The following is a 25,392-nucleotide window of genomic DNA, read 5'->3' as shown; positions in this document are numbered from 1 at the left end:
TGCCCCGCAGAGGCTCCTGGTGCTGCCCCTGTGAGTTGCCTGACCCGGGCCTGCCCACAGCCCTCCAGCCCAGCCCCTCGCTCCGGGGCCGTGGGAGACACTGGACACGTCTGCGAGCCCATGCTCTCGCCTGGTGGCCCTGGTGGGGTCATGGTGGGGTGTGTCCAAGCTGTGTCCAACTGTGTCCAAGCTGTGTCCAGGCTGTGCCCGACTGTGTCCCAGATGTGTCCAACAGTGTCCAAGGTGTGTCCAACTGTGTCTGAGCTGTTTCACAGCTGGGTCCAAGTTGTGTCTGTGTTTGTGCTGTCCAGGCTGTGTCAGAGCTGTGCCTGAGCTGTGCCCAAGTGTGCAAGAGCTGCTGGCAGCTGCAGGGCAGGAGCCTTGCTCCGAGTGCTCGCTACCAGCTGGCTCCGAGAGCCATCCAGGGCCAGCACCATGGCAGGGGCTGCAGGGCAGTGTGGGCAGGATGCCTGCCCAGAGCTGGGCCTGGAACCTCTTGGGCAAGGACTTGGACAGCCATCAGTCCCCGTTCTGTGGGGCAGTGAGGAGCCCCAACATCCCCTGCAGCCTTGGCCCCTGGCCCTGGGGCAAATCCCTGTGTTGCAAATCTGGCCACTCTTGGAGCGGAGGGTTGGAAATTGTGAAACTGCCCGTTTAAAGTGCCCCTCAAAGCACTGCAACACCAATGTTGGATGCATTTCTGAGGTGCTGGACAAGGCTTTAGCAAACAAGACCTTGGATGAGTTTCCTGGCCAAGCTGTCAAATCAAGGGTTTTCTGGGCTTGTTCATATTAAAAGAAAAAAAACGTTTAGAAAAATAGAGTGCCATGGTTGGCTCAGCCAGTCCTTTAAAACAAAACTGTGATGCCACACAGCAATCTGACAGGGTGGGGGGAGAGAAAAAGTGGCATCTGCAACAGCAAGAGCAGCATAAAAGGAACAGAAGTCCCAGAGAAAGGGCTCAGGGGGGAAAAAGAAACACAGTTTAATGGGAAGGGCGTTCAGTCACAGCTGCTTGGCTGACGTGCCAAATCCAGGCAGGCTTTGGTTTGGAGCACGTCTGACAGACCAGGGCTCAGGAGAGCATGTTCGTTGAGGTGCCTCCACTGCCCATCACTGCAGCCTTTTTCCTTGGGAACAGGAGGGTCCCAGGGGCCTGATCACACCCTGCTCTGGACTGAGGGCTTTGGGAGCTTGGGAGTTGCCCTGTGGCCTCTGTGTCCAGGCACCGGCTGAGGAGGCAGCAGGCCACTGCCATGATGTGCTGTCTGTGCCCATGCTTGGCATGGGACAAACCTCCCGGCCGCAGTTGTCTCCCCAAAACCACTCAGAGCCCATGAGGGTCCAGCCTTGCTCAAGGACCACGGCGTTCCTTAAGCCTTCTACACATTGTAGCACCGGCATTCAGAGACCTCTAGCACATGATAGCTGAATTTAAACTCCCCTGAGTCTTTGTAGTGCAATTCTACATGAAATTGTGTATTTCTCACACAAATGCTGCAATTATGCAACTCAGCTCCCAAAGAGCTGGGGTTTTTTTAATTTAATTTTTGGGGGGCACATCAAAAAGGAAACCAAAGCACAAAATTTACCCCCTCCAAACCACGAAATTGCAGTGAAGAGGTTCCTGGACTCCAATCTGTTGAAAAACCCAACTTTCCTCCAGTCTAAGGAACTGAGCTGGCTTTCAGAAGGGAATTCCTTCTTCTTGATTGAGGTAGGTGTCCCTAAATGCACAGCACAACTCTTTTGGGGTGTTTTGCATGACAAAGGACAAAAATACAGAACTAACAAATCTTCTGCCATCTCCATCCACCAACATTCTGCTGTGAACCTCTGTCATGGTGTAACCCCAGCTGACAAATTAACACTGCACAGCCACTCAGTCACATACCCCCCTCCAAGGGGGATAGGGGAAAAAAAGAAAAAAAAAACCTTTTTATTTGAGATAAAAACAGTTTAATAATTGAAACAAAGTAATATGTAATAATACCAATGATAGTAATAATTTTAATGAAAAAAAATATAAAATCCAAGTGGAACAAGTGATGCCCAATACCCAGCTGCTCAGCACCCACTGATCTGTGCCCAGCCTGTCTCTCAGCAGCAGTCGGCCCCTCCCAGGCAGCTCCCCCAGCTTACACACCGGGCAGGATGTTCTGTGGCATGGAATATCCCTCTGGCCACTTTGGGTCAGCTGTCCTGGCTGTGCTCCCCCCCAGCTTTTTGTGCAGATCCTCGCTGGCACAGCCTGAGACTGAAAAGTCCTTGACTTGGGGAACACCACATGACTGATGGTTTGGTTGTTGCTATCAATATTATTCTCACCCTAAATCCCAAACCCAGCACTGTGCCGGCTACTGAGAGTAAAGCTATCCCAGCCAAAACCAGGACAGTCTCAGAGGCTCCTGCCCATGGAGATTAGGAAGTGCCTCACTGGGAGCAGAGATCCCTGGGTATCCCCAGTCTTAGTGCCACCACAGTGGAAGAGGCTTAGGGCAGGGCTCTGGGGGCAGATACCTGGGCCTGACCCCGCGCTGCATCTCTTTGCAGCTCCTGGAGTAGAGCAGGGAGACCAATACTGTTGGCGTGAGTCCAGGTGCCACCACAACGATGACAACTGAGGTGGCACTGAAGAGGGTCCAACCAGAAAAATGTTTGGAGAAGAAATCTAGACTGGACCCAGGCAATGTTCCCCTTCACCTACATCCCCCTTCTCCTCTCCTAAGCACAGGATTTAGCAGGATCCTGTGAGGTGGGACTTCGATGGGGTGAGATTAGAGAATGGCAGATATGTGGGAATTGCCTCTCCTGTGGATTTCATGCTCAGTTTCATGCTTTCCTTCCTGGGCCGCCCCTAGAGCTGCTAGCAGTGCTCTGCTGCAAGAAACGTGTCAGGCAAGGAGAGGCTCTGGATGTGTGGGCAAGATAAGTGTTATCATGAGTATCCAGGTATGTTTGGGGTTTTTTAACTTAATTGAAAAAAGCCAGAGGCACTACTCCAGCACCCTTGGAGGAGCAGGGCCCTGCTATATTTTCCATGGCCTTGTACAGAGCAGTTCTGCAGTGCCTTGGCACTCAGTGGTGGTCCCTGCCATGGGACCACCAGGCACCAAGCTCCTCCCTGCACTGAGTCTCTGTGCTTCCCATTGTCCCTGCAGTCCCAGCTGAGGGGTGGGGGGATGAAGGAGGCTCTGTGGTGGCATCCACCTCCATGACCTGCCAGTCCACCCCTTGGTGGCCAGAGAAGCCAGCAGGAAGCGGGACCCTCCCAGTTCCCAGCACCAAGAACCACGATGTTTGCCTTTCCAGTCTCTCCCCTGCCCCCCGATTTCCCTCCCTGTCAGGGGCACAGCTTGAGCCACGAGCCCATCCCCACCCAGAGCCACAGGTGCAGCCTCTCCCCAGGACACGAGGCCAGGCAGAAAGCAAAGATCGGGGCTTCATTCTCAGCATCAGCAAAAGTTACCTGCTGGTCTCTGAAGTCCAGGCAGACCTGGATGGCCCTGGGGAGGCAGGTAAGGTGCAGGGGGGTCCAGTCAGGATCAGTGAAAGCATGGTACTGTCCAAACCACTGCCCCACAGCCCAGATGCCCTCCTGGGGCGTGAAGTTGAGCACCCCCTTCCTCCTGACAGACTCCTGGGCCACTCCCACAGCCCACCACTCCCCTGCCTCGGCCACCTCCACCTCCCAGCAGTGTCTCCCCGCAGCAAAGCCGTGGCTGCCCAGCACACATGGCTCCGTGTCGAACCGCTCGGGGTTGTCGGGCAGCAAGGTCCACTCGTCCCCCCGTCCCACCCCTCGCTGGTCACTGGCCAGGATGAGGAAGGGGTTGGCAGTGTCTGGGTCCAGGGTCACGTCAGCTGGGGACAGAGGAAGAGAAGCTGCTCAGAACAGGCAGCCCCAGGGCAGCATCCACCCCAGCAAGAGAAGGGACAGGGTGAGTTCCTTTTCCCTGCACTGGGAAAACCCCCCTAGCTGGACTGTCCCTGGCTCCATGCTGCCTCAATCCTGTTCCTGCCCCAGGGGCTTGCACACATCCAGGCCAAGGGGACCTCAGTTTCCTGGAGGAGGAGGTACCTGAGTGGGTGGATGCACACCTGCAGTGCAGACACCTGGACCTGAGCTTGGGTGTCTCTGGTGCTGGGAGAGCAGAACAGGCAGGTCAGGGCACAAACCAGTGCCGACCGTGGTAGACATTACCTCAAGACCCATAGCCCCAAATTCACATCTCTGAGCAATGTGGGGGGCCAAGAATGTCAGCTCAGGAGCCTTTGGTGCTAGAGCTGGGTCTACAGATAAGCACCAAGAGTTCAGCTGGGAGTACTGCAGCCACCAGGTCCCAACCCAAGAAAAGCCCAGGCTGGGACAAGCCCCGGTGCTTTGACCTCCAATAGTTCTCCCACAGAGAAGCAGGATGCATTTTCTCCTCAACAGAGGACAGTTCCCCCTCCTCTTCTCTTCTGAAAACTCACCTATTCCACTCATGTCCTCCACCTCCTCCACCAGGGTCTCACTCTCTACTCTCTCCATCCTGGATGCCAACATATCCACAGTCAATCAACTGGAGGGGAGACAGGATTCACTGCTGAAAGTGGGAATTGCAAGACTCAAAGACTGCCTGAAGATGGTAAAGCAGAGAAGGAATGATGGAAAGGTCACAGCATTCAGGCACTCTTTAGACAGCCAGTGCTCACCTGCTCAGCCTGCAGGTTGGCTCCAGAAAAGTAGGTTTGGGATGGTTTGGAAGGTCTTCAGTCTGCTCCCTACTCCTCTGATCTCCTCATCAGCTCATGGCTGGACTGGGCTTGCCCAGCACTTCCAGCTTGTTTGAGCAAGCAGGGCACAGTCCAGAGGGGCTGGATGGCCTGGAGAGCAGAGCTGAGAGTCTGTCTGGGGACCACCCCACAGAGCTTCCCTCTCCCCTCCTCTGGGCAATGACCTCCCATGCCCTGAAGCTGCCAGCCCACGTGGGACCTCATCCAACACTTGAATTTGGCAATTCCTCCTGTTCCTGCAGTGCCCAGTCCTGTTTACATCACAGGGTCTGCTGCATCTCCCCTCCCTCGGCCCAGCTGCAGGTGGGTGATAAGAGCCCCTTCGTGCTGGAGGAGTCTGTATCTCCTGGTGCAGGATGCTCAGAGCCCTACTGGGCCACAGCACCACAGGCATCTCCAGCCCCAGGGAGGGTGCCTGGGGACACCAACCACAGGGCAGTGGCCATGCTCTGGGTGTCCAGCTGCATCCTGTGAAAAGGGGAGGTCTGGCTCCTGCCCTGGCTGTTTGCCCAGTTTTGTCCTGCTGCCCATAGGTTCATGGTGGAAATGTTTGCAGGGCATGTGCCACCTCCATTGCTCAACTGGTAAATGGGGGACAACACGTGCAGGGCTTTGCATCCCACCTCTCTGTTCTCCAGGCTGTTCATGTGTCCAGGGACAATGGCCTTATCCCCACTCACAGGGAACACGGGGGTTCCACTCTGCTTTGTCACATCACCCTGGAAAGCACCACTTGAGCACAAATAAAGCAGGATGCAAGGGCAGCTGCTGCCAGGTGGCTTTGCAGACACCAAGCGTGGACCCTCTGCCTGCCTGATACTCCTGCCTGGAGTTTGGCTGGCTTGAACAAACTCACTGACTCCTTCCACTTTACCCACGACCAATCCCTTTTGCACCCTTTTGGAGTGTGTGTCACCTTGTCCTCCCCAACTCCTTCCATTCCACATGGCTTTAGTGCTCACATCCTTCCCTTGGCACACCCAGTTGTCTGGGACACTCAGCTTTGATTGCCTGCTTTGCACAGGTATGCAGTCTGGATTTCCCTGGAGCGACTCCCATGGAATTGTGATTCCATCGTAAGTTATGAGGTTCGATTATTACACTTCTTTCTGCTGTCATTTGTTGTTGTTGGGGGTTAGGATTTTTCCCTTTGTTTCTTTCAGGGAATTTTCTCCCATTTGTTGCTAAGAGACAATAGCGGTACTTAGGCAAAAGAGAAAGCCGAGGAGAACGGGGAGGAGTGCAGCCGGCTGCACTATCTTAGCTGAGGGGCATTGTCTTGGGAAGGGCAGAGATACCACGAGATTTGGGCTGGGGAAAGGGGCAGGATGCAGCTTCTAGCTCTCTCTCGCTCTCGCCATCAGAGGGGAGACAGGCTGCGGTCACTGTGGGGAGAATTCGCCACCCCTGCAAACCACCCAGGGTTCCGTCTCCTGCTATCTTTTACTGTGAGTGAAACCCTGCTCGTAAGAGCAGTCGTTGCACTGGGACCTTATCAACACCCTCCCTCACTGGGAAGGACCCTCACCATCTACTGGGGTGCCTCAGGGGAAAACTCGGGACTCCAAGCCCCTTCCCCCTCTGAGGGAGCTTCTTCCTGCCGTGTTTGGGAGCCCGGCTGCCGCTGCCCAGTCCCGCCGTTTCCTTCCCACTGCTCCGGGTTTTTCGCTTCACTGTAACCCCGCACCCGCCTGCCGGGACACCCCGCGGCTCCTGCTACAGCTGCGGAGTTTCTGATACATTTCGTTTGTCACTCCGAGGTGTGCCCGCCTCTGCCGTTCCAGCCTGCTGCTGCGAGGTTCCTGCTGCAGTCCATTCAGCTTCCCGAGTGCCGCTGAGCCCGGCCACCCCAGCGAGTGTGTCAAGGAAAGCCCCTTCTCTCCCTCTGCCGCCGCCTCAGCCGCCATTGCCGTGTGGAGAGGCGGCCGCGCTCGCGCCACAGCGCCCCCTGCCGGCGCGGGGCAATCAGCGCCCCCGCGCTGCCCGGCCGGGAGCCACCAGCGCCCCTGGCGGCCGCGAGCGGAGCTGCGCCGAGGGGAAGGTGCCGGCAGCCGGGAGCGGCTGGGCCTGGGCTCTGCTGCTGCTCGTTGGTGCTGCCGCTGCTGTTTGTTCATCTCCTTGCACATATCTAGATACACTAGTAAAGAACTCCTACTCCTTTTCCCATATCTTTGCCTGAAAGCCCCTTAATTTCAAAGTTACAATAATTTGGAAGGAAGGGGATAATATTTTTCCATTCCAAGGGAGGTTCCTGCCTTCCTTGGCAGGCACCTGTCTTTCAAACCGAGACAGTTGTCCAGGTCTGTGTCTCTGTACCCTTTATTTTTTGCTTCCCTCTTTTCCTTGTCACCCCTTTTGGCCAGGTCCCTGATCAGGTCCCTTTGCCCCAGCAGGTGCCCCGTGCCTGGCTGGGCTGGCAGGGTGCTGCACCCGGCTGGGCTGAGCTCCACAGGCGCTGCCTTTGCCTCTCTCAGGGCAGCAGATTTCCCTGAAGGAACCATCCTCAATGGCCTTGCCTCTCAGCTGGGAATTTCTTTTAAGCAATTTTTAAGCTACTGCTGGGCTTTGCTCCCACCCTGGCACTGCCTCTGGGTGTGAATCCTGGCTCCATCACTTCCCTCCTTCCCACTGCCTCCAGGTTCATGCCATGTATGTGCAAACTGCTGCCAGTCCGGGCAGTGCTGTGGGAGGAAGCTGTCACACGCAGCCCTGGAGAGTCTCTGCAGCAGAGGTATTTCTGTGCCCACTGCCAGAAGGGCATGTTCAGAGCAAAAGCATTGCCAAAACCCCCCAAATTACTCAGCAACTTTCACTTTTGAGTAGAAGCAGTGCAGGAGGAAACGGGTGGCAGGCTGGGACAGGGTGACATTTTTGTTTCCTTTTCAGACAGGGAAAGACTTAGCTGGGACCAGAGGATCTCTCCGAGGTGCTGGGTGACGGGCCAAGCAGCTCCTCCTCCAACTCAGAGCCCAGGAAAGAGCTCAGGGTCTCCAGCTATGTAGCATTTTTTGGGAATCTGCAGATGGAAATCACCCTCTGGCATCTGCCAGAACTGCCCACCTCTTGTCAGCAAAGTGGAACCAAGTCAGTGGGCAAAAAGGGGGGTGGGAGAGCAGAGCAGGATCAGGTCCTGCCCTGGCTGGGCATTGGATTAGTGTTTTGGGTATTTTACTTTCCCTGGTCCAAGGCCACTTCCCGCTCTCTTTGAGGTGCATGGAATGAGTCCTGGTTTGGTCAGGGCTTCTCCTTCTTGTTCTGCACCTGTTTGTCTCTTTCTTAATGCTGAATCAAAAAAGGCTGAGCAGTCAGTCCTTTGCTTTCCCCTGGGAAAACCCCACAACCTTTTATACCAATCTGGTACTTTGTGTATAAAACGCTAACCAACGTCAGGCTGAAGATGGAAAATCAATCTCAACCTTTGGCATCTGCGGTTCTTCGCTAGGCTTTACAAAAAGGGGCTAGATTCAGCAATGAATACCTTTAAAAGTGAATTCTGCCTTTCTTTTTTTTATCTTCCCTTGGTTTTACTCCCATTTGCCCTTTCCATCTCCTTCCTCATCTCTAGGTGGTGCTCCAGTGAAGAGGATGCTCTCCAGTTCCCAGCTCCACTACTCTCTGCTGGCTTTTGTCATTTACAGTTTAGTTTTCCAAGTTTGTGAGCAGCACTAGATAAGAATCCCCTGGATCCTTCTGATCCCTGTGGCACAACTTCCAGCCTGATTATCTTCCTAGCTGCCAGTGCAGTAGCTTCCTATGAACAGCAGAGCCCAGAGCAGGGTCAGGCCCTTTCCATACACCTTCTCCACTTCTGGGAGCATCAGCATCCCTCTGGATCCTGGTGCATCCCTGTGGCCATGGAAGCACAGGCATTGGCACAACCTCACTGAACTTGGGTGAGGATTAGATGATGCCAAAGAATTTATTATAATTTGCTGCCATTTCCCTCCCTGCTTTTCCTGTTTCCTGCACATTCCCATTTACTGCACTGTGTCCAGGATGTGTTGGACCCTTTGGAAAACCAGATCGATAAAGGAATAAAACCAGCAACAACAAACTTAGTCTGGGCTCTTTTATGTTGCTGACCTGAAGCAGCTTCTTCAAGGCAGCCCTGGCAAAGGATGCAGCAGAGCACTTTACTTAAAAGTGATCTTGTCAAAATGTTAATTTGCTTTTGTTTCCCTTCAACCAGAACCACTTTCTCAGTGAGCTGAGTGGCCAGTTTATTATAAGCCTTTTGCTTTTAAATTTTCAAAGATGCCAAGAACACCTCAGATGTTTCTACTTTTTTAATAGATCTCTGTAAAGGATGAGAAGAGATAAGGATGTTTGAATTTTATTTGTAGCCAAGTTGTCACTTGCTCCAGCCAGCCTCCCAGAAACCTTCCAGCCACTTCCATCATTCCTTGTCCTGCTTTCTGCCCGCCCTGAGCTGCATGGGTACCACTTGTGCCCTTGAGAACCAGGCGTTTGAAGAACTCTCCTGGCAGCACAGCACCGGACAGGGAAGCAGAGGAAGGAGTGGTGGCCTGGCCCCAGCCCATTGCCCGTGCTGGAGGGCAGGGTCCCTCTCCCGGCTCCCCTCAGCACGGGACGGTGCCAGCGCGATGGCCCGGCCTGGCAGCACACGAACAGCGCCGAGCAGCATCTGCTGTGCCCGAGCTCAGGTGCCACGGCAAACTCACGGCTCTCTCTTCTTCCTCCGCATGTTTCTACCAGCTCTGCTCAGTGTGACAGGACACCCCAGCCTCATCACCGTGGCCAAGGGTGAGAACGTGGTGCTGCCCTGCAGCTTCTCCCAGAGCAGCACGCACAGGACATGGAGGTGACCTGGTTTTGGGAGCAGTTCTCACCCTTTGTACATTGCTACAAGGGGGGCCAGGACCAGTATGGGGAGCAGATGCTTCAATACCGAGGGCACACTGAGCTGCTGAAGGATGGCCTTGCACAGGGCAGCACACACTTGAAAATTTTCCATGTCCAGCTCTCTGACAGAGGGAACTACACCTGCTTTGTTCAACGTGGCTCAGATTACAACTGGCCTGTGGTGGACAGGTCTGTAGTTCATGTCCCTGGTATCTCTAATTTACTTTCTCACAGCCAGTGCTCTTTTCCCCTGTCCTCCTGCCCAGAAGTAGTTTGAGGTGGCTGCTTTGGAAATAGGGTTTTCTTAAGTCCCGTGTTTAAAAATACCAAGAATGTCTCAGAGAGGTGAAATTACCCACCAAGGGGCCATAAGGATCTCGTGAGATATGCTTCCTCCTTCAGAAGTGTTCTGGCTATTGTTTTCTTCATATAAGAAGGGGTGAGAAAAAAATTAGGCATTGGGTAATAAAGGAAGAATATTGTGGTTCATGCAGGTATGTTTTAATATCCAGGCCTGTGGATTATTTTGCTGCAGAAGTGGCCTCCAGAGCAGATCTCTTAAGTTATGCAAATGAGATTGCAAGAAATGTCCTGACTCCAGGTGACACTTGTCTGAAAAAACTCTCTGATTCGTCTATGTCAAAGTTGGTCCTTGTCAGGGAGAGAAACAGCCAAACCACCATATACCCCAGTATCCAGCACCCCGCAGGCTCACCTGGGATGCCTCTGTTCCCGCAGCCAGCGGCTCTGCCCTGCTCATCGCGCTGGAGCGCTACGAGGCTGGGGGGATCTGGGTGTCCTGTTGCTCAGCCAGCTGGGACCCACGGCCCCAGGTGCTGTGGCAAGATTCCCATGGGTGGCAGCTCCTGTCCCACCAGGAAGACACTACCCTGGATGAGAACGGGCTCTTTGCAGTGGAGAGCAGCATCATCCTCACCAGAGGTGTGGCCCAGGAACTCTCCTGCTTGCTGCAGCATGTCCTGCACAGACTGGAGCAGGGATCAGCCCTTTGCGTATCAGATGAGCCGAGGACGGCATTGCCCCGCTACGTGCCCGGGGAGCTGTGCTCAGCAGAGCACCCCCAGCGTGCTCAGCACGTGGCCATTTCCATTCCATTTCCATGTGCAAACAGCTGTGGCTTTTGACAGGGTTTGTGCAGGTGTGCTCCTAAATCCAGCACTTCCATCCAGAAGTGCAGGCTGGGGGGAAAAGGAACAGCCCTCTGTGTGGCAGAGTTTCTACAGACACCTGGCTGAAATAAACCCTGGAACTAAACGAGAAAGGAAAAACCAACCCATGCCCTTAGTCTCCCCTGCTGCGAAATCCTGTCCCACAGATTTAGTATGAGAAATAAATCCTTGTGTATTTTAGCACCTGCAGATATTGAATGCATTTTTAATTTTCCCTTGTTTCACAGGAAAGCTCCTTTTTCACTGGATGACTGATTTGGGGCTGGAAATGTATCAGCAGAGAGGCAATGGTGAACTGGACTAAGCATACACCAAAATGCTCTGCAGGACATGTGCTTTTCCATTCTATTTTGTTCCTCTTGTACTTTGGGAATGAGCAAGTTTTGGAGACTTTCTTTTCCTGGGGAGTTGTTACCTTTCTCCTGGTGATACTGCTCTGCATTGGAGTGTTGCTGTGGATGTACATGTTACCCTATTTCTGATCCCCTGTTGACTAATGAAATATAATATTTGTTTTTTTCCAAAGGAGGAGAAACCATGATGTAACTAGAAATAATGTGGTTAGAAATCCATCTTCCCTTTGAAAATCCCCAAAAATGCAGACAAAATGTCATCAGCCTCAGACAAGTGCTTAATTGCCAAAATGTGGGGGTACTTTTTGTCATTTTTTTGCCAGTTTTTGGAGTATAGTGAGGAGCTGATTTTCATCCTCAATGGGATTCAGATGGAATGACCATGTATGAAATAGATGTAATCTCCTTCCCATTGCTAGTCTCAGAGTAACCTCCCCTTTGGGGATTTCATTTTTCAGATCCTTTTTTCCATGACGCCCATTCTTGGATGATTGCCACGGGCCTGGTCCTGGTTGCTGTGGCTGCTTTCCTTTGTATCACTGTTTATCTATTTAAAATGAAAAGTACCATCCTGGGGCAGGGGCTGGGGAAGGGGCTGGGCTGTCCTACTGAGCCACCTCTGGTCCTGATGGATGAGAGGGGTTGAGAAACACCCAGATGGGACCAGGGTCTTGTCCCGGTGTCTGGGGCACACATTCGGTGCCAGGGAACTTAAAGACCCAGGCACTTTAACTTCTGTCGGGAAAAGAAAGGTTTCTTCTCCAGCAAGAAGGCCAAGGAAGGAAGTTGGCATTAAAGCCACATCATTCACTCCTCTGCCCCAGCATGGAAATGCAGCAATAATTCGCCTTGCCCTGTAAAGAAACTCTGACACTTTTGGGTGGCCTGGCAGGGCCTCCTTTCCTTCTGACTCTGAGGGGAGGTGATACAGAGGAATGAAGGAAACTGAAATCCTCTCTTTCTTACTCAGGGGAGATGGGGCTGGTGGGTCATGTGGGCACCGAGGCACATCCAGACCCTGCAGCCCTTCTGCCATGTGGGTGATTGTAACCTGCCAGGGGCTAATCAGTCCTTGTTGGAAGAGACGATTTTTAATATTATTTGTATTTCTTTCTTTTCTTCACGGGAAAAGAAAGAAATACATCAGAAAAATACATCAGCATCAGAAAAAATAGGTAAGTTTTACTTCCCATTTTCCAGAAACTGCAGAATTCTTCAAAAGGAAGAATTCATGGGTTGCATTTCTGGGGGACATTTGGAATGGAAATGGTTTGGATACATAAAATTATGCAATTAATTTGAATGAATTGGTTCTGTAATTTTAAGGAGAATCATTGCAGAACCACAGAAAGTCTGAACAGATGTAACAACAGTGAGCTTTGCTTTTCTAAGTGCTCTCAAGGTTCTTCCTTCCCAAGGCCAGAGGAAGCTTTGGGGCAGCACACTTAATTTTGCAGGGGCCTCAGATTTCTCAGCACTGCAGAGCTCAGGCACAGGGCAGTTATGTACCTCTGCAGGTGACATCTAACCCTGTGCCTCCTTTGTTGAAGCAAACCTGCCCCTTCACAGCTGCCCTGGAACTGCAGCCCCAGCTCAGGTCTCCAGCAGCGTGGTGCTGATCTCTGCTCACAGTGGGGTTATGGAGGGTGGGCCTTGAGAAGAAAGGTCCTGAGGAGCTCCTGGGCTGAAGCCTTTCTCTCATGAGCAATTTCAGCCTCCTCCCTACCCTGACAAGTCTATCACGGGAAAAAGGCACCAGTTTGGTGGTGATGCTCTGATTGGTTTTGTTTTCCAGCAACGTGAGCAGCAGCACTGCCTAAGTCTTGCTCCCTGTCTCCTTGGTGAAATCCTCTGTGAAAAATTCCAGGCTTTTTCATTCATACTTCCATTCTGTCCAAATGTTCTTTTGAGGCAGATATTTTCCTTTGCCATCCTCTGGCCTTGTAATCATGTCAAAATTCACCCAAAACAGTCATCAGAATTTTTCCCCTGGGTGATTGTCAGTGCTTTCTGACACTCCTTTAATTTAAGTCTTGAAATAGTTCTGAACAGTTATTTTTCTTTAAGGGAAGATTACAGAAGCCTGAACTTGTAACAGATTTCCTATACAAATATAGATTGTTTGATCACTAAGAAATTTTAAAAAAACCAAACTTGCTTGAAGAGCAAGCAATTTTGTTTGTTTGTTTACTTGCTCGCGGAATTCCCAAGGAATAGTGCTTTGGCTATTAAAAATGAACTCCTGGTAAATTGGTGCCAGTGAAGTGAGGAAACTAAATACAGGTCATCTGTCCTTGCAATCTTAGCACTAGCCAGTGCATCTGCCCCTCCACTGCAGCCTGTCCTGACCTGTGTGGTCCTTTAGCGGGGTGGGGGTCGCAGGGAGGGGACTGTGCCACACAGTAACTCGTGTGTGTTTGTGTTCCTTGTTCAGGGGACTGCAGTGCAGAAATCGGTGAGTCTCCTCCTCTTCCTTACAAAGAATTATTTACAGAGTGTCTGTAGGATGGTGGGTTTGGTTGAGTTTTTTCACTTTTAAAGTGTAAAGTAACCAGAAAAGTGGTTGGGGTTGGGGGGAAGGAGAATGAATTTGAGAATCAAGAATTAGAGATGACTGGAGATGATGCCTGGGGCTGGGAATGGGTGGTGGCAGTGGTGGTGCCAGCAGGCTGGGAGTGCCCTGGTCCCCTTGGAAGCAAGGGGCCTCTGAGAGAACATTTCCTGCCCCAGAGTTGAGCAGGATAAACTGCACCATCCCCAGCAGAGCAGAGCTCCAGCTGGGGGTGGGACAGGGCTTTTGACAGCCGAGTTGTGGCAGAAACCCACCCTGGGGCACGTGCAGGCGCTTATGGGAGAGGGGACACAGGGTATATCCAAATATCCCACAACCCACCTGTGCTGGTTTATCTTCTTTTGCAGAGAATCAAGCCAAAGAACTTGGTGAGTATCATTCTCTTTCCTATGTGGGAGACTTCTCAGTTGGGCCTTTGTCTAATCTGTGTTTTGCATGTGTGGCCTGGTTTTGGTTTTTCTTTTGGGAAAGGAAGAGGTAGCAAATACAGAACTTTTGTTTCAGAAACGTTATTTTCCATTGGTCTCTGTGTGGGTTTATGTTGGTGTGACCCAGCCCACTGCGGGGCTGGGGCTGTGTAATGCCAACCAATCCCAGCCCCTCCCCTGGATCGAGTTTCCCCAAGAGTCAGACTCAGAGGGGTCGAGGGGCGGCTCAGAAGCCTAAGCTGCACCCCCTGGGCGGTGCCCGGGTCCAAGCCGCCTCCCCCGGTTCGGGAAAATTCTCGGTTACTCGGTCGATCATTGGTTCTGTTATAACTCTCGCCTCTCGGTTTACCACAGTGGTTCTTGTTCAATTGCATCCTCCCCCTGGCTTGTAACTCATTGGTTGTTTTCCCCTTTCCCCGCGGTTTTCAAACTCCCTATAAAACTGAGGACGAGCCTCAAGGGAGGATCCCATCTTATCATTCCCATCGCATTCCATCCCATCCCATCCCATCGGATTCCAGCTTGTTAGAGTTGCGAAACTTCCAACAATAAACCTGTTAGAAGCCAGACCTGACCAGCCTCTCTCTTCCTTTGTCTCTGAGCTAACGTGAGCCGATATCATGGGCTCCTGCCATCTTTCCCTCTGCCAAGAAGCCAGCTAGCTAACCCAGCAAGCAGCTCTTTTCCTGAGCCCCAAGTCGCTTCAGCGACGCGTGGAGGTAACGCAGCTGGACTGTCTCTGACCTGGGGCACACCAGAGCTCGTGCTTCAAGCACCAAACCCTGTGTTAGGTTTAGGCTATTCCCTGTAATTATTCTATACTGAGAAGAAAATTCCTCCTGTTTTCAAAGTACAGACTGACCGTAAATGTATGTCCCAATCGGGACCAGCAGTGTGGCTGTATTTATAGAAAATGGATGGAGCCCCTTCATGTAGTCAAACGCTGAAGTTTTAAATCTCCACGCATTGAGATATCTTTCACAAATATCCTAGGTTACAGTGTAAGATGTGCCCACAAGCATGTATTCTATCACCATCTTCAGGAGCTGTTAAAAGCAGGTGGGGCAGTGCTCCCTGCCTCCTCCCTCAAGACTATGTCCTGTTAATGGCCCATCAGTGCCTTATCTCGTGACTCATCATTCCATTGTGAGATGCTCCACCCAGAGGGAGAAACCAAGCATCCCATCCTGGATAGAAACTGCGATTTTTGAAGACCACAGGCAGCCTTTTCCCACTGGATTTTCCAGAGGACAAGAGCTACATACCTACCCCTGGACCTTCTGAGGAAGACCAGATCTTTCTACACAGGATCACTGCTTCAACAGAACCACATCCATTCACTTCAGGAGGACTGCAGCCACCACCTTATCGGACTGCTGCTGCTACCCTGACTAATAGGGTCAGGTCGTATCTGACTCTGTCAGTTTACATCAGATTTGTTCTTTTTTTTTCCCCTACCTTGTTCACATATATATATATAAAAGTAGAGAACTGTTATTCCTATTTCCCACATCTTTGCCTGAAAGCCCCTTGATTTCAAAATTATGATAATTCGGAGGGAAGGAGGGTTGCATCCTACCTTCCTTAGCTGACACCTGTCTTTCAAACCAAGATAACAAAGATAACAACAACTCAGAAAGTGAGCAGCTACACTGGCATATCATTACCTTCAGCTAACCCAGTACAAGCGTGTTTGATTACCTCTCACCTGTATTTCTTTGTTTGGTTGGTTTTTTAAAGCATGGAGGAGATATGCAGTGCCTTTAGAAGAAGGTAGTTACAGTTTGGTCTTTCAGGTTGCTAAATCATTTTCCCTACTTTATTCTCCCTTCCTGGCAGTTCCCCTCCCACAGTGTTGCTGATGGGACCAGGGGTGGTTCTGCTGACCCTCCCTTTAGCAGAGGAAGTGTAACACCCCAACTCCTTGTTCATTTGGTGCATGCTCGAGTTTCAGGCAAATCTGGAGAGTTCTGATCTCCAGTGACTGTGTCCCCACATTTCAGACATCTGGGGTCTTCAGCCTGGAGGTCTGCTGACAATCCTTTTCTCTCTCTGCTTCTTTTTCTGTTCCTTGCACCAACATTGTGACCTTGTGCACCTTTCCATGCCACAGTCTGTCAGTGCTTGCTCCCACCCTGCTTCTTCCTTAGGCAGCCCCATCCTGAATTACCAAAATATGGGTAGGGATCTAATATCAATACCCAAATGAGACAGACGAAGACTCTCTAACAGTTTAGAGTTAGAAAGTGTATGTTTATTCCAGCGCTGGGCAGCTGCGCGGGATAATTCCCTGATATGCAGTGCAAAGTTACAAGCCAACACAGAGTCTATTTATCTACAAAAGTTATGAATAACCAAAATACAAACGCATATTTATAACATTAACACCTCCCATTCTCTGCTTTGTATGGAAATTAGCTTAAATGTCATTAAGCATGTGTAGTGTGTGCTCTGAATTGAGTTGGTGGTCTTTTTATTAGGGGAGTGGTCTCATAAGATGAAGCATAAGTAGTCATCCTAAATTTTACCTTTCTGCCTTCCTGGGTTTTATCAATTCTAATTACTTTTGGTGACCTCCCAATTCCTCTTTGCGTGACTTTAAATAGGTTCTCAGATAGGGAGCAAATTGACAATTGTGTACGTTCCCTAAATCTATTTATCAGTGTTTCTGTTTCTCATTCTGAGCACAACTAAACAAACATAAAAGTGACAGATAATCAGTTACTTAGTAATCAGTTACATCTTGAATACTCATTTCAGGTCCAGCTCTTCTTAACTAACTATTAACTTTTAATTGATTAAACACACTTCTATTTTAACTAAATTCAGCACAGCTAACCCTCTAAATCTTTGTTTCTTTTAAAATTCTGTGTTTCAAGCCAAGACCTCCCCTGGGGTGAGCTCTGCCCTGATGTGTTCGTTCTATCTCTGCTGCAGTGAACATGGTTGTCCTGGGTCCCAGTGTATTCTATTACCATCCTCATGAGCTGTTGGAACCAGGTGGGGCAGGGTTTCCTTGCCTTCTCCCTCTGGACCATCTTCTGTTAATGAGCCCATCAGTGCCTGGCCTCATCACTCATCATCCCATTGTGAGATGCTCCACCCAGAAGGAGGAACCAAAGCATTCCATCCTGGATATAATCTGAGATTCTGAGCACCACAGACACCCTTTCCACTGGATTCCCAGAGGACAGGAGCTACATAGCCACCTTCCAAAGAAGAGCAGCCCCTTCTACAGGATCACCGCTCCAACAGAACCACATCCACCACTTCAGGAGGACTGCAGCCACCATCGTATCAGACTGCTACCGCCACCCTGACTAACAGGGTGTCAGGTTGTATCCTGACTCTGTCACTTTGAACCAGTGTTTTCTGCCTTTTTTTTATTTCCCCATTAAATTGTTATTCTGACTTGGTGCCTCCCACTGGTTTGTTTTCAAACTAGTACAGTGGTTCTGGACCCAGACACAGCCCACTGGGACCTTGTCCTGTCTGATCATGGCGAAAGTGTGAAATGAGGTGACACGTGACAGGACATCCCTGAGAGGTTTAACCCATGCTGCTGTGTGCTGGGCTGTGATGGCTTCACCTCAGGGAGACATTACTGGGAGGTGAAGGTGATGGATGCAGAAGGATAGGCCATGGGGGGTCTCTACAGAAAATGTGAAAAGGAAGGATGATATTGAATTTAAGCCGGAGGAAGGCATCTGGACAGGCTTGGCAGGGTACTTCCAGGCTCTCACCTCTCCTGATCACACTCTCCTTCCTGAAATCAGTACCCCCAAGCAGATCTGGGTCTGTCTGGATTATGAAGAGGGACGGGTAGCAGTTTTCAGTGTTGATTAAGGTATTTCCATCTTCACATTTCCACTCGTATTATCTGAGAGGAAAAAAATCCACCTCTGGTTCTATCTGGGTCCTGGGACATATCTCAAAATATGACCGTGATGAAGGGGAGGGAGTAAGATAAGGCTTTTCTAGGAGAACTTGGTAGTTCATACAGAAGAATTGAGGTTAGAAGGAACCTGTGGAGGTTTCTGTGGCAACCAGCTGCTCAGAGCTGGGCTAACCTGAAGGCTGCCTTTGGTGTCTTCGGACCTTGTTCAGCTGTGTAGGGTCTCCCCAGGCAGAGATCTTATTACATCTCTGGACCTCTGTCCAATGCTGCATCTCTCTCAAAGGTCAGAACCAACCCTTTTTCTTTGGTCAGATTACTCCAGTTGCAACTCATGTTGTCAACTCTCCTCCTTGTTCTTTTGAACACAACTTCTGCTGAAAAGATGTTCCAGGAACAGGGATTTTTTGAAATGTACACAATAAAGTTACTTTGGTGTGATTTGTCTGTATGTGTGTCAGCATCAAGGCTGTCTCTGAGCAATGTCTCCTGCTCCTTTTAGCCTCTTGGATTTGCAGGAGAAAATGGCTCACTGCATCCTGCTGGAGCCAATGAAGCCATGTCAGCAGGGCAGGTCTGTTGGGGTAGGGAAAGGGTTACAATAAGAACAGCAGCAGCAACATCCTGTGTTTGAACAAGAAACCACTTCAACCAGAACATGAAGAAATCTGAAACAGAACGGTTTTCCTGCTCTATTGGCTCGTGACTCTGGAAAGAATAATAGAAGATGTCAAGAAGATAGATTCATTGTAGAACTGTGATTAGTTTTAAGCTTGCAGTTAAAAATAGCTTTTGGGCTGAGGATATAAATTTGGTGAGCTTTGCAAATAAAGTAAATTCATTTGGACCTAGCTTGTGTCTCTTGCCCTCATATGTCACACAGGTCCATGGCTGTGCTTGTCCCCACACCTGCCAACAGCACAAACCCTGGGGACGAGCTCACCTGTGACCTGGCGATATCCAGCACTGTGAGATGGGCAACTCCAGATTATTTTGCTGTAGGGGAAGCTGCCCCCTGCAAGGGGAGGAGAGCAGTGTGTTCTTTCTCAGACATGCTTTCACACCAAATCCCCCAGTAAACTGGTGTCCAGCAGGCATGGACCTTCCCAAGGGAAGGCTTCACCCAGACAGAACTGGTAAGGAAGGAGACTTCAGTACAGGGGGTGGGTTGCAACAAGTGCCCAGACCTTTCTCGTGGAGAAAAGGTAAATACCTTCATAAGGTGTGCACAGGTTGATCATCTGTTATGTCAGGAACAGATAACAGTGAAAAGGCTGTGCAGTATTAGAGGAGATGAGAGGGATGCGGGCAGGTGGTTTCAGAACCATGTTCCAGTGGCGGCACCACTGAGAACGAGGCACTACAGAGCTGGTGATCCACAAAAGCAGGGCTCTGCCTCAGTCTCCACCCTCCAGCATCACACCAGACCCAGAATTGGCACTTTAACAGCTCTAGACAGCCATGAGTAAGGTCTGGAAGGAGAAACTGTACCAGCAGCACACAGGGGACACTGTAAAAGAAATGATGAGTGCTCACAGTGGGCGGCTCTGTTAAGGGACTATGAGGCAGGGAGTCATGTGAGGTAACCCACTTTCTGGCAGCTAAGTCTGAGATACTGTTGAGAGGGTGCCACAACCTCTCAAGAGCACAGACTGCTCTCCACTGCTGCTCTTCCATGTGGCACAAATGACACACAAGCCAGAACCCAGGCAGAATCAAGAAAGATTACAAAGCCCTTGGGGTCCGAGTGAAAAATATTGGTGCCCAAGTAATCTTTTCCTCCAGTTTACCCATAAGAGGTAAGGGGATAGCCAGGAATAGATGTATAATGCAAATCAATTTCTGGCTTTGTGGCTGGTGCTGTCATGGGGGTTTGGACTTTATGGTAACAGGACATTCTTTGATGACTACAACCTGTTAGGGAGGGATGGGATCCACATGTCTAGAAGAGGTCAGGAAACCTTTGGCAGCAGGCTGGACACCTTGGACAGCTGAGCTTTAAACTGAAGGGCTTGGGGGCGCAACGCACTGCTTCCACATCATGTCCAGGAATAAGCCAGGAAACCCAGAGCAGTGGTAAACCACCTTTGTGGCCTCCCAAGATGACAGCAGAAGGCCAACCACCTCAGGGGTGTGTATGGCTGTGGTGCATCCTCTTGGACCCCTCCTGGGAAGCCTGCCCCAGCCTGCCCCATTACCTCCAAATGCCTGCAGACCAATGCACACAGCATGGGCAACAAACAGGAAGGATTAGAGAACTGTGTGTGGTCACAGGGCCGTGGTCCCATTGCAGTCACAGAGATGTGGTGGGGTACTTTGCATGACTGGAATGCTGGTGTGGATGACTGCATACCAAGAAAGATGGGTCAGCCAGGCGAGGTGGTGGAGCTGCTCTTTACATGAGAGAGCAACTACAATGGATCAAGCTGTGCCCAGGGATGGATGAAGACTGAGACAAGAGCTTGTGGGTAAGCATTTAGGGACTGGCTATCACAGCCAACAGGACTCAGGCAGTGACCATCCCCCCGTGCTGGGCACTGCTGAGGCCTCACCTTGTATCCTGAGGTCAGTTTTGGGCCCCTCACAATGGGAAAAACATTGAGGGGCTGCAGCGAGTCCAGAGAAGGGAACGGAGCTGGGGCAGGGTCTAGAGCACAAGTCTGATGAGAAGCAGCTGAGGAATCTTGAGGGGCTCAGCCTGGAAAAAGGAGGCTTACAGGGGACCTTCTGGGTTCCATGAAGGGTGGTTCACCTCATTACAGCCTCATTTTCTGCAGCACCAGGAGACCCCAGATGAGATGGTGACAAAGAAGGGAAACATGGAGAAATGCCCCAATGCTCCTGCCAATGGAGGCAGGACTGGGAAGACATATGAGCACAAGGGAGTATCTCCTCATCAGAGGCTAGACTGCTGAGGAGGTACCTCACCCTTGTACCCATGGCCTTAACAGCAGTGGCTTTGGTGGGTGAGGGAACAGACCAGGGGCTTAGAAGCAAAGAATTTTTTAAATTAGGAAACACCTTTAAGATGACCAAGTCCACAAGTCCAACTGTTAACCCCCCACTGTCCGGTCCACCACTAAACCATGTTCCCAAGTGGCACATCTACTTGTCTTTTAAATCCCTCCAGGGATGGTGACTTCATGTCTTGGTTTGAAAGACAGGTGTCTGCCTAAGGAAGGCAGGAGCCTCCCTTGGAATGGAAGATGCAACCCCCCTTCCCTCCGAATTATCATAATTTTGAAATCAAGGGGCTTTCAGGCAAAGATATGGGAAATAGGAATAACAGTTCTTTACTTATATATATATATATGAACATATGAACTTACATATATATATATATGAACAAGGTAGGGGAAAAAAAAGAACAAATCTGATGTAAACTGACAGAGTCAGATACGACCTGACCCTGTTAGTCAGGGTAGCAGCAGCAGTCCGATAAGGTGGTGGCTGCAGTCCTCCTGAAGTGAATGGATGTGGTTCTGTTGAAGCAGTGATCCTGTGTAGAAAGATCTGGTCTTCCTCAGAAGGTCCAGGGGTAGGTATGTAGCTCTTGTCCTCTAGAAAATCCAATGGGAAAAGGCTGCCTGTGTCTTCAAAAATCGCAGTTTCTATCCAGGATGGGATGCTTGGTTTCTCCCTCTGGGTGGAGCATCTCACAATGGAATGATGAGTCACGAGATAAGGCACTGATGGGCCATTAACAGGACATAGTCTTGAGGGAGGAGGCAGGGAGCACTGCCCCACCTGCTTTTAACAGCTCCTGAAGATGGTGATAGAATACATGCTTGTGGGCACATCTTACACTGTAACCTAGGTCACTTCACCACTGTCCTGGGCAGCCTGTGCCAGTGCTCAGTGCTTTTCAACTCTTTTGGTGAAGAAAAATTAGTGCAGGAGATGAGGCTTGCCCTGAGAATACCCCCCCGTCTGATCATGGTATCTCTCCTGTCAGGTAACCTTGCTCTGGCTAAGGCATCTGCTCTGCAGGGGATGGCAGGGAGGAGCAGCTCAACCAAGTCCTAATGAGAGCTGAGGTCTTGGTGCCTTCTCCAAAATGCAGTCTGCCAACTCAGGGAACCAAGAGGAGAAAACACAACACACAGACTCCTTCCCTTTCATTCAACCCCTGCTTTGACATTCTTCTTCAAAACTGCCATCAGAAATGTCCTGAGGATGATGTGGAGCTGTGAACAGCCCTGGCCCATGTAGCACCCTCTCAACTGAAACAGGACCCTGCCTTTGCCGGTGCTGCTCCTTCCACCCCCAGCTTCTCCCCAAAGCAGTCTGGGGAGCTCCCCAGGCTGGCTGAGTGCTGACCCTGGCAGGCAGCAGAGTCCCTGCCCTGGCACACAGACCCTGCTCAGGACAGCCCTGGGTACCCACCTAGCCTCACACCCTGCCAGCCCAAGGTGCCACATTCTCTGCCCCTTTTGGCCTCCCTGGAGATGTCCCGGGACTCCAGGTTTGACAGATCCTGAAGGGCAGCAGAATCACTCTCAGGAAATCACCTTTTAGCTGACCGAAATAATCACCAACCATCCCTCTCTAAAGAGAGGAGAGAGACTGATTCCAAAAGCAGCTTTGTCCTACCAGAGATGGATGTCTGCAAAAGGTGTAAATATTTCCCTCTGGTCTCTGGTATTCTTGACCCATAGCAAAACAAAGACACACAGGCAGTGACAGGGAGGTGTTGGTTGAATCCTGTGCAGGGCAGGGACTCAGCTGAAGCAGTGCAGGCATCTCATCCCCAGCTGGAAGCCCTGGGGATGAAGCAGGATTCAGTTTCCCCCTTGCAACCCAGAGACCCACAGTGCTGAGGGATGTCAAGGCCAGCCACAACTTCCAGCCACTCCAGCCCAGGACCTCTCCTGCCGTGCTGCTGTAGTTCAGTGCAGTACAGTTCTGCCTGGCTGCTAGAAGCCAGCCTGGTGCCTTGTCCCGGGCTGGCAGAGAGAGGAGGTCACTAGCAAAGGCACACATCTGACACTCTACAGTCACAAGCACACACGTGTATGGATTCCCCGAGTACTGACACAATCTGCTCTCTGGCCCTGGTACCCCTGCCCAGATCCTGTCTCTCTGACACACCCCATGGCTCCCCCGCTCACTGACTGCTCCATCTTGGTGCTTCCTGCAAACATGCAGCACTCCCGCAGGCACCCCACACTTGCACATCTCCCCAGGTCCCAGCACAGCCCCTCTGCCCCCAGATCTGAGGGCCCCCAAGTCACCAGCTGGTCCAGGTTGAAGTTTGCTGGTGAATGCACATGCCAATCAATGCACATCAGGTTTGGGGAAGACAGAGACACCCACAGAACTTCTCACACACCTCACTCATGCCCGGCCCCCTAGTAGGTGGCTTTCAGGACCCACACCATACTCCCCCCAGTGTCAAACAGCCAAACCCCCCACCCCTCCACTGGCTGCACTGGGACCCATGTCAGTAGCTGGCACCACAAGCCAGGGGTGCCTACACTCCCTGGTTAACTCCGGTAGCCAGCACCCAGCCCACCCACACCAGCCCCCAGGAGCCGGCACATTGTCCTTTCCGTTCACATATACACAGGACAGGGAGGTGACACAGACAGATCATTAAGAAAACATTTAACTGGAAGATATAAGAAGACTGGACATCCTCTGCATCCTGTAACCATTAGCCTCTGGAGGGACCACCAGGTGGTCTCCATCAGATGTGATGCCATCAGGATGTCCATCACTGTTGGGGTCTTCCCCCCCCCCCACTATGTAGCCCTGGGAGAGGGGCCCTGGGGGGAGACACGGGGTTTCCCTGGCCCTGCTCAGCCTCGTTCCCCGTTGGTTGGTTTGTGTTTCCTGCACGGGCAGGGACCCTCGGGTCCCGTGATTGAGCAGTTCCTCGGCAGACCCCGGCCATGCGGCTGGGGAAATAAACATCTCTGAAACAGCTATCAAGAATCTGTCCATATATATTTCTTTTCCATGGCCTCCTTGTTTGGTGCATTGTGTTACAGTATCCCCGCTGTAACAAATGGTAGAGATTTGCTGGCAAGACACCAATCCCTAAGGACAGAAAATTCGTGAGTAAAAACCACTCTAGATCTCTCTCTTTTCACCTTGGTTTGGATATTTTCTCTGGACTATGGAAGAATTGTGGGAAATGTGGCTCTCTGAGCCACAGAAAAAAATGTATCTAGAAGTTAAAGGAATCCTTGAACAACAAAATAAGAAAGTATTGGAACCGGGAGATCTAGAACATTTTTTTAACTGGCTTTTCAAAAATTTCTTCTATATTTCTTGAGACTTACTTTTTGATATTAATCCTCCTGAAAATCCTGAAGCTTATCACGAGTGTTTTTGGCACGAGATCTTGTTGGAGATGAAGGATCAAACAGAACATGCATTAGTGATTGAACCCCTGCATGGATCCATCGTGGTCAGTGAAGCTATTCAGGAGCATTTATATGGTCCCATTACCCCTAAAGCAAAGGATGGCCATAATCCCGTGGCCGAGGCTGCGCAGTCGCCATCCCAAGAGCGCGTGACTGCAGCCATGCCAGTGGAGGTGCCTGCGCTGGATGTGCCCGGCCCCCTTGGGAGCGCGTACCTTATCACAGACCCCATCCCTGTCTCGGGGTCCCCGGCCATGCGACCGTGAGTGAGGGAGTGATGCCGCAGGTGCTGCAGGTGCTGTGGGCCACGAGCAGCCAGGAACCGGGGGTCGGTGTGGAAGCCTGCTCTGAGCACACGGCTCAGAGAGCCCTGCGGAGGGAGAAGCGGCGATTTCCACAGCGACATGAGAAGCCGCGCAGCGCCGAGCCGTAATGGGGCCGCACTCAAAGCAGCGTGGAGTTGGTGGAGTGGAACTGCCCGCAGGGCGCGGGGCCAGCGGCGATGGCAACGCGGGGCCGTGCAGAGCCCAGACAGGCGCCGGAGCAGCGCCGCTCGGAGGGCACGGAGCAGCTGCAACGTGGGGGCCCGGCCGAGACGTCAGAGTCGGCGAGGTGGTGGCCACGCGGGACCAGCAGCCACGACAAACACGCAAGCACATGATAGGAGGAGTTGTAGCCACGAAAGTTACAGGAACTGTGAAATGGTACAATGTAAAAAACAACCATGGATTTATAACACGAGATGATACAGGGGAAGATTTATTCATCCATAGAACTGCTATTAAAAGGAATAAGCCTAAAAATTACCTGCAAAGTGTAGGAGATGGGGAAGTTGTACAATTCGATATAGTACAAAGAAAGAGGGGTTTACAAGCAGCAAATGTTACTGGGCCTGGAGGTATTCCAGTCAAAGGCAGCCGTTACACACAAAATTATAAACA

At 51.1% G+C, this 25,392-nt stretch overlaps 2 protein-coding genes across 4 annotated transcripts; one reads left to right on the top strand and one right to left on the bottom strand.

Annotated features, from left to right (window-relative positions):
• Positions 1 to 455: 455 nt before the first annotated feature.
• Positions 456 to 5,071, bottom strand: LOC125317736 (E3 ubiquitin-protein ligase TRIM7-like). 3 transcript variants are annotated; one of them, XM_048287713.1, is made up of 3 exons: positions 4,699 to 5,071; positions 4,477 to 4,589; positions 456 to 3,864 (listed from the first exon to the last, which is right to left on the bottom strand). In XM_048287713.1, exons 2-3 carry the CDS (start codon positions 4,547 to 4,549, stop codon positions 3,344 to 3,346), a joined length of 594 nt encoding a protein of 197 aa, XP_048143670.1. In that variant the 5' UTR covers positions 4,550 to 4,589; positions 4,699 to 5,071; the 3' UTR covers positions 456 to 3,343. The 3 variants fall into 3 exon arrangements, with proteins under 3 accessions (XP_048143670.1, XP_048143671.1, XP_048143672.1); XM_048287714.1 differs by having other exon boundaries at positions 4,477 to 4,586; XM_048287715.1 differs by having other exon boundaries at positions 4,477 to 4,565.
• A 3,742-nt stretch (positions 5,072 to 8,813) lies between these two features.
• Positions 8,814 to 10,787, top strand: LOC125317650 (butyrophilin subfamily 3 member A2-like). Its single transcript, XM_048287533.1, is given in 3 exon segments — positions 8,814 to 9,564; positions 9,567 to 9,910; positions 10,302 to 10,787. Coding segments are annotated over 3 exon segments (1,182 nt in total). The 5' UTR covers positions 8,814 to 9,212.
• Positions 10,788 to 25,392: the final 14,605 nt, after the last annotated feature.

Source organism: Corvus hawaiiensis, chromosome 28 (assembly GCF_020740725.1).
Source record: "Corvus hawaiiensis isolate bCorHaw1 chromosome 28, bCorHaw1.pri.cur, whole genome shotgun sequence".
Taxonomy (NCBI): Eukaryota; Metazoa; Chordata; class Aves; order Passeriformes; family Corvidae; genus Corvus; species Corvus hawaiiensis.
Note: the sequence above shows the minus strand (reverse complement) of the source record. Positions and strands in the feature narration are given on the sequence as shown.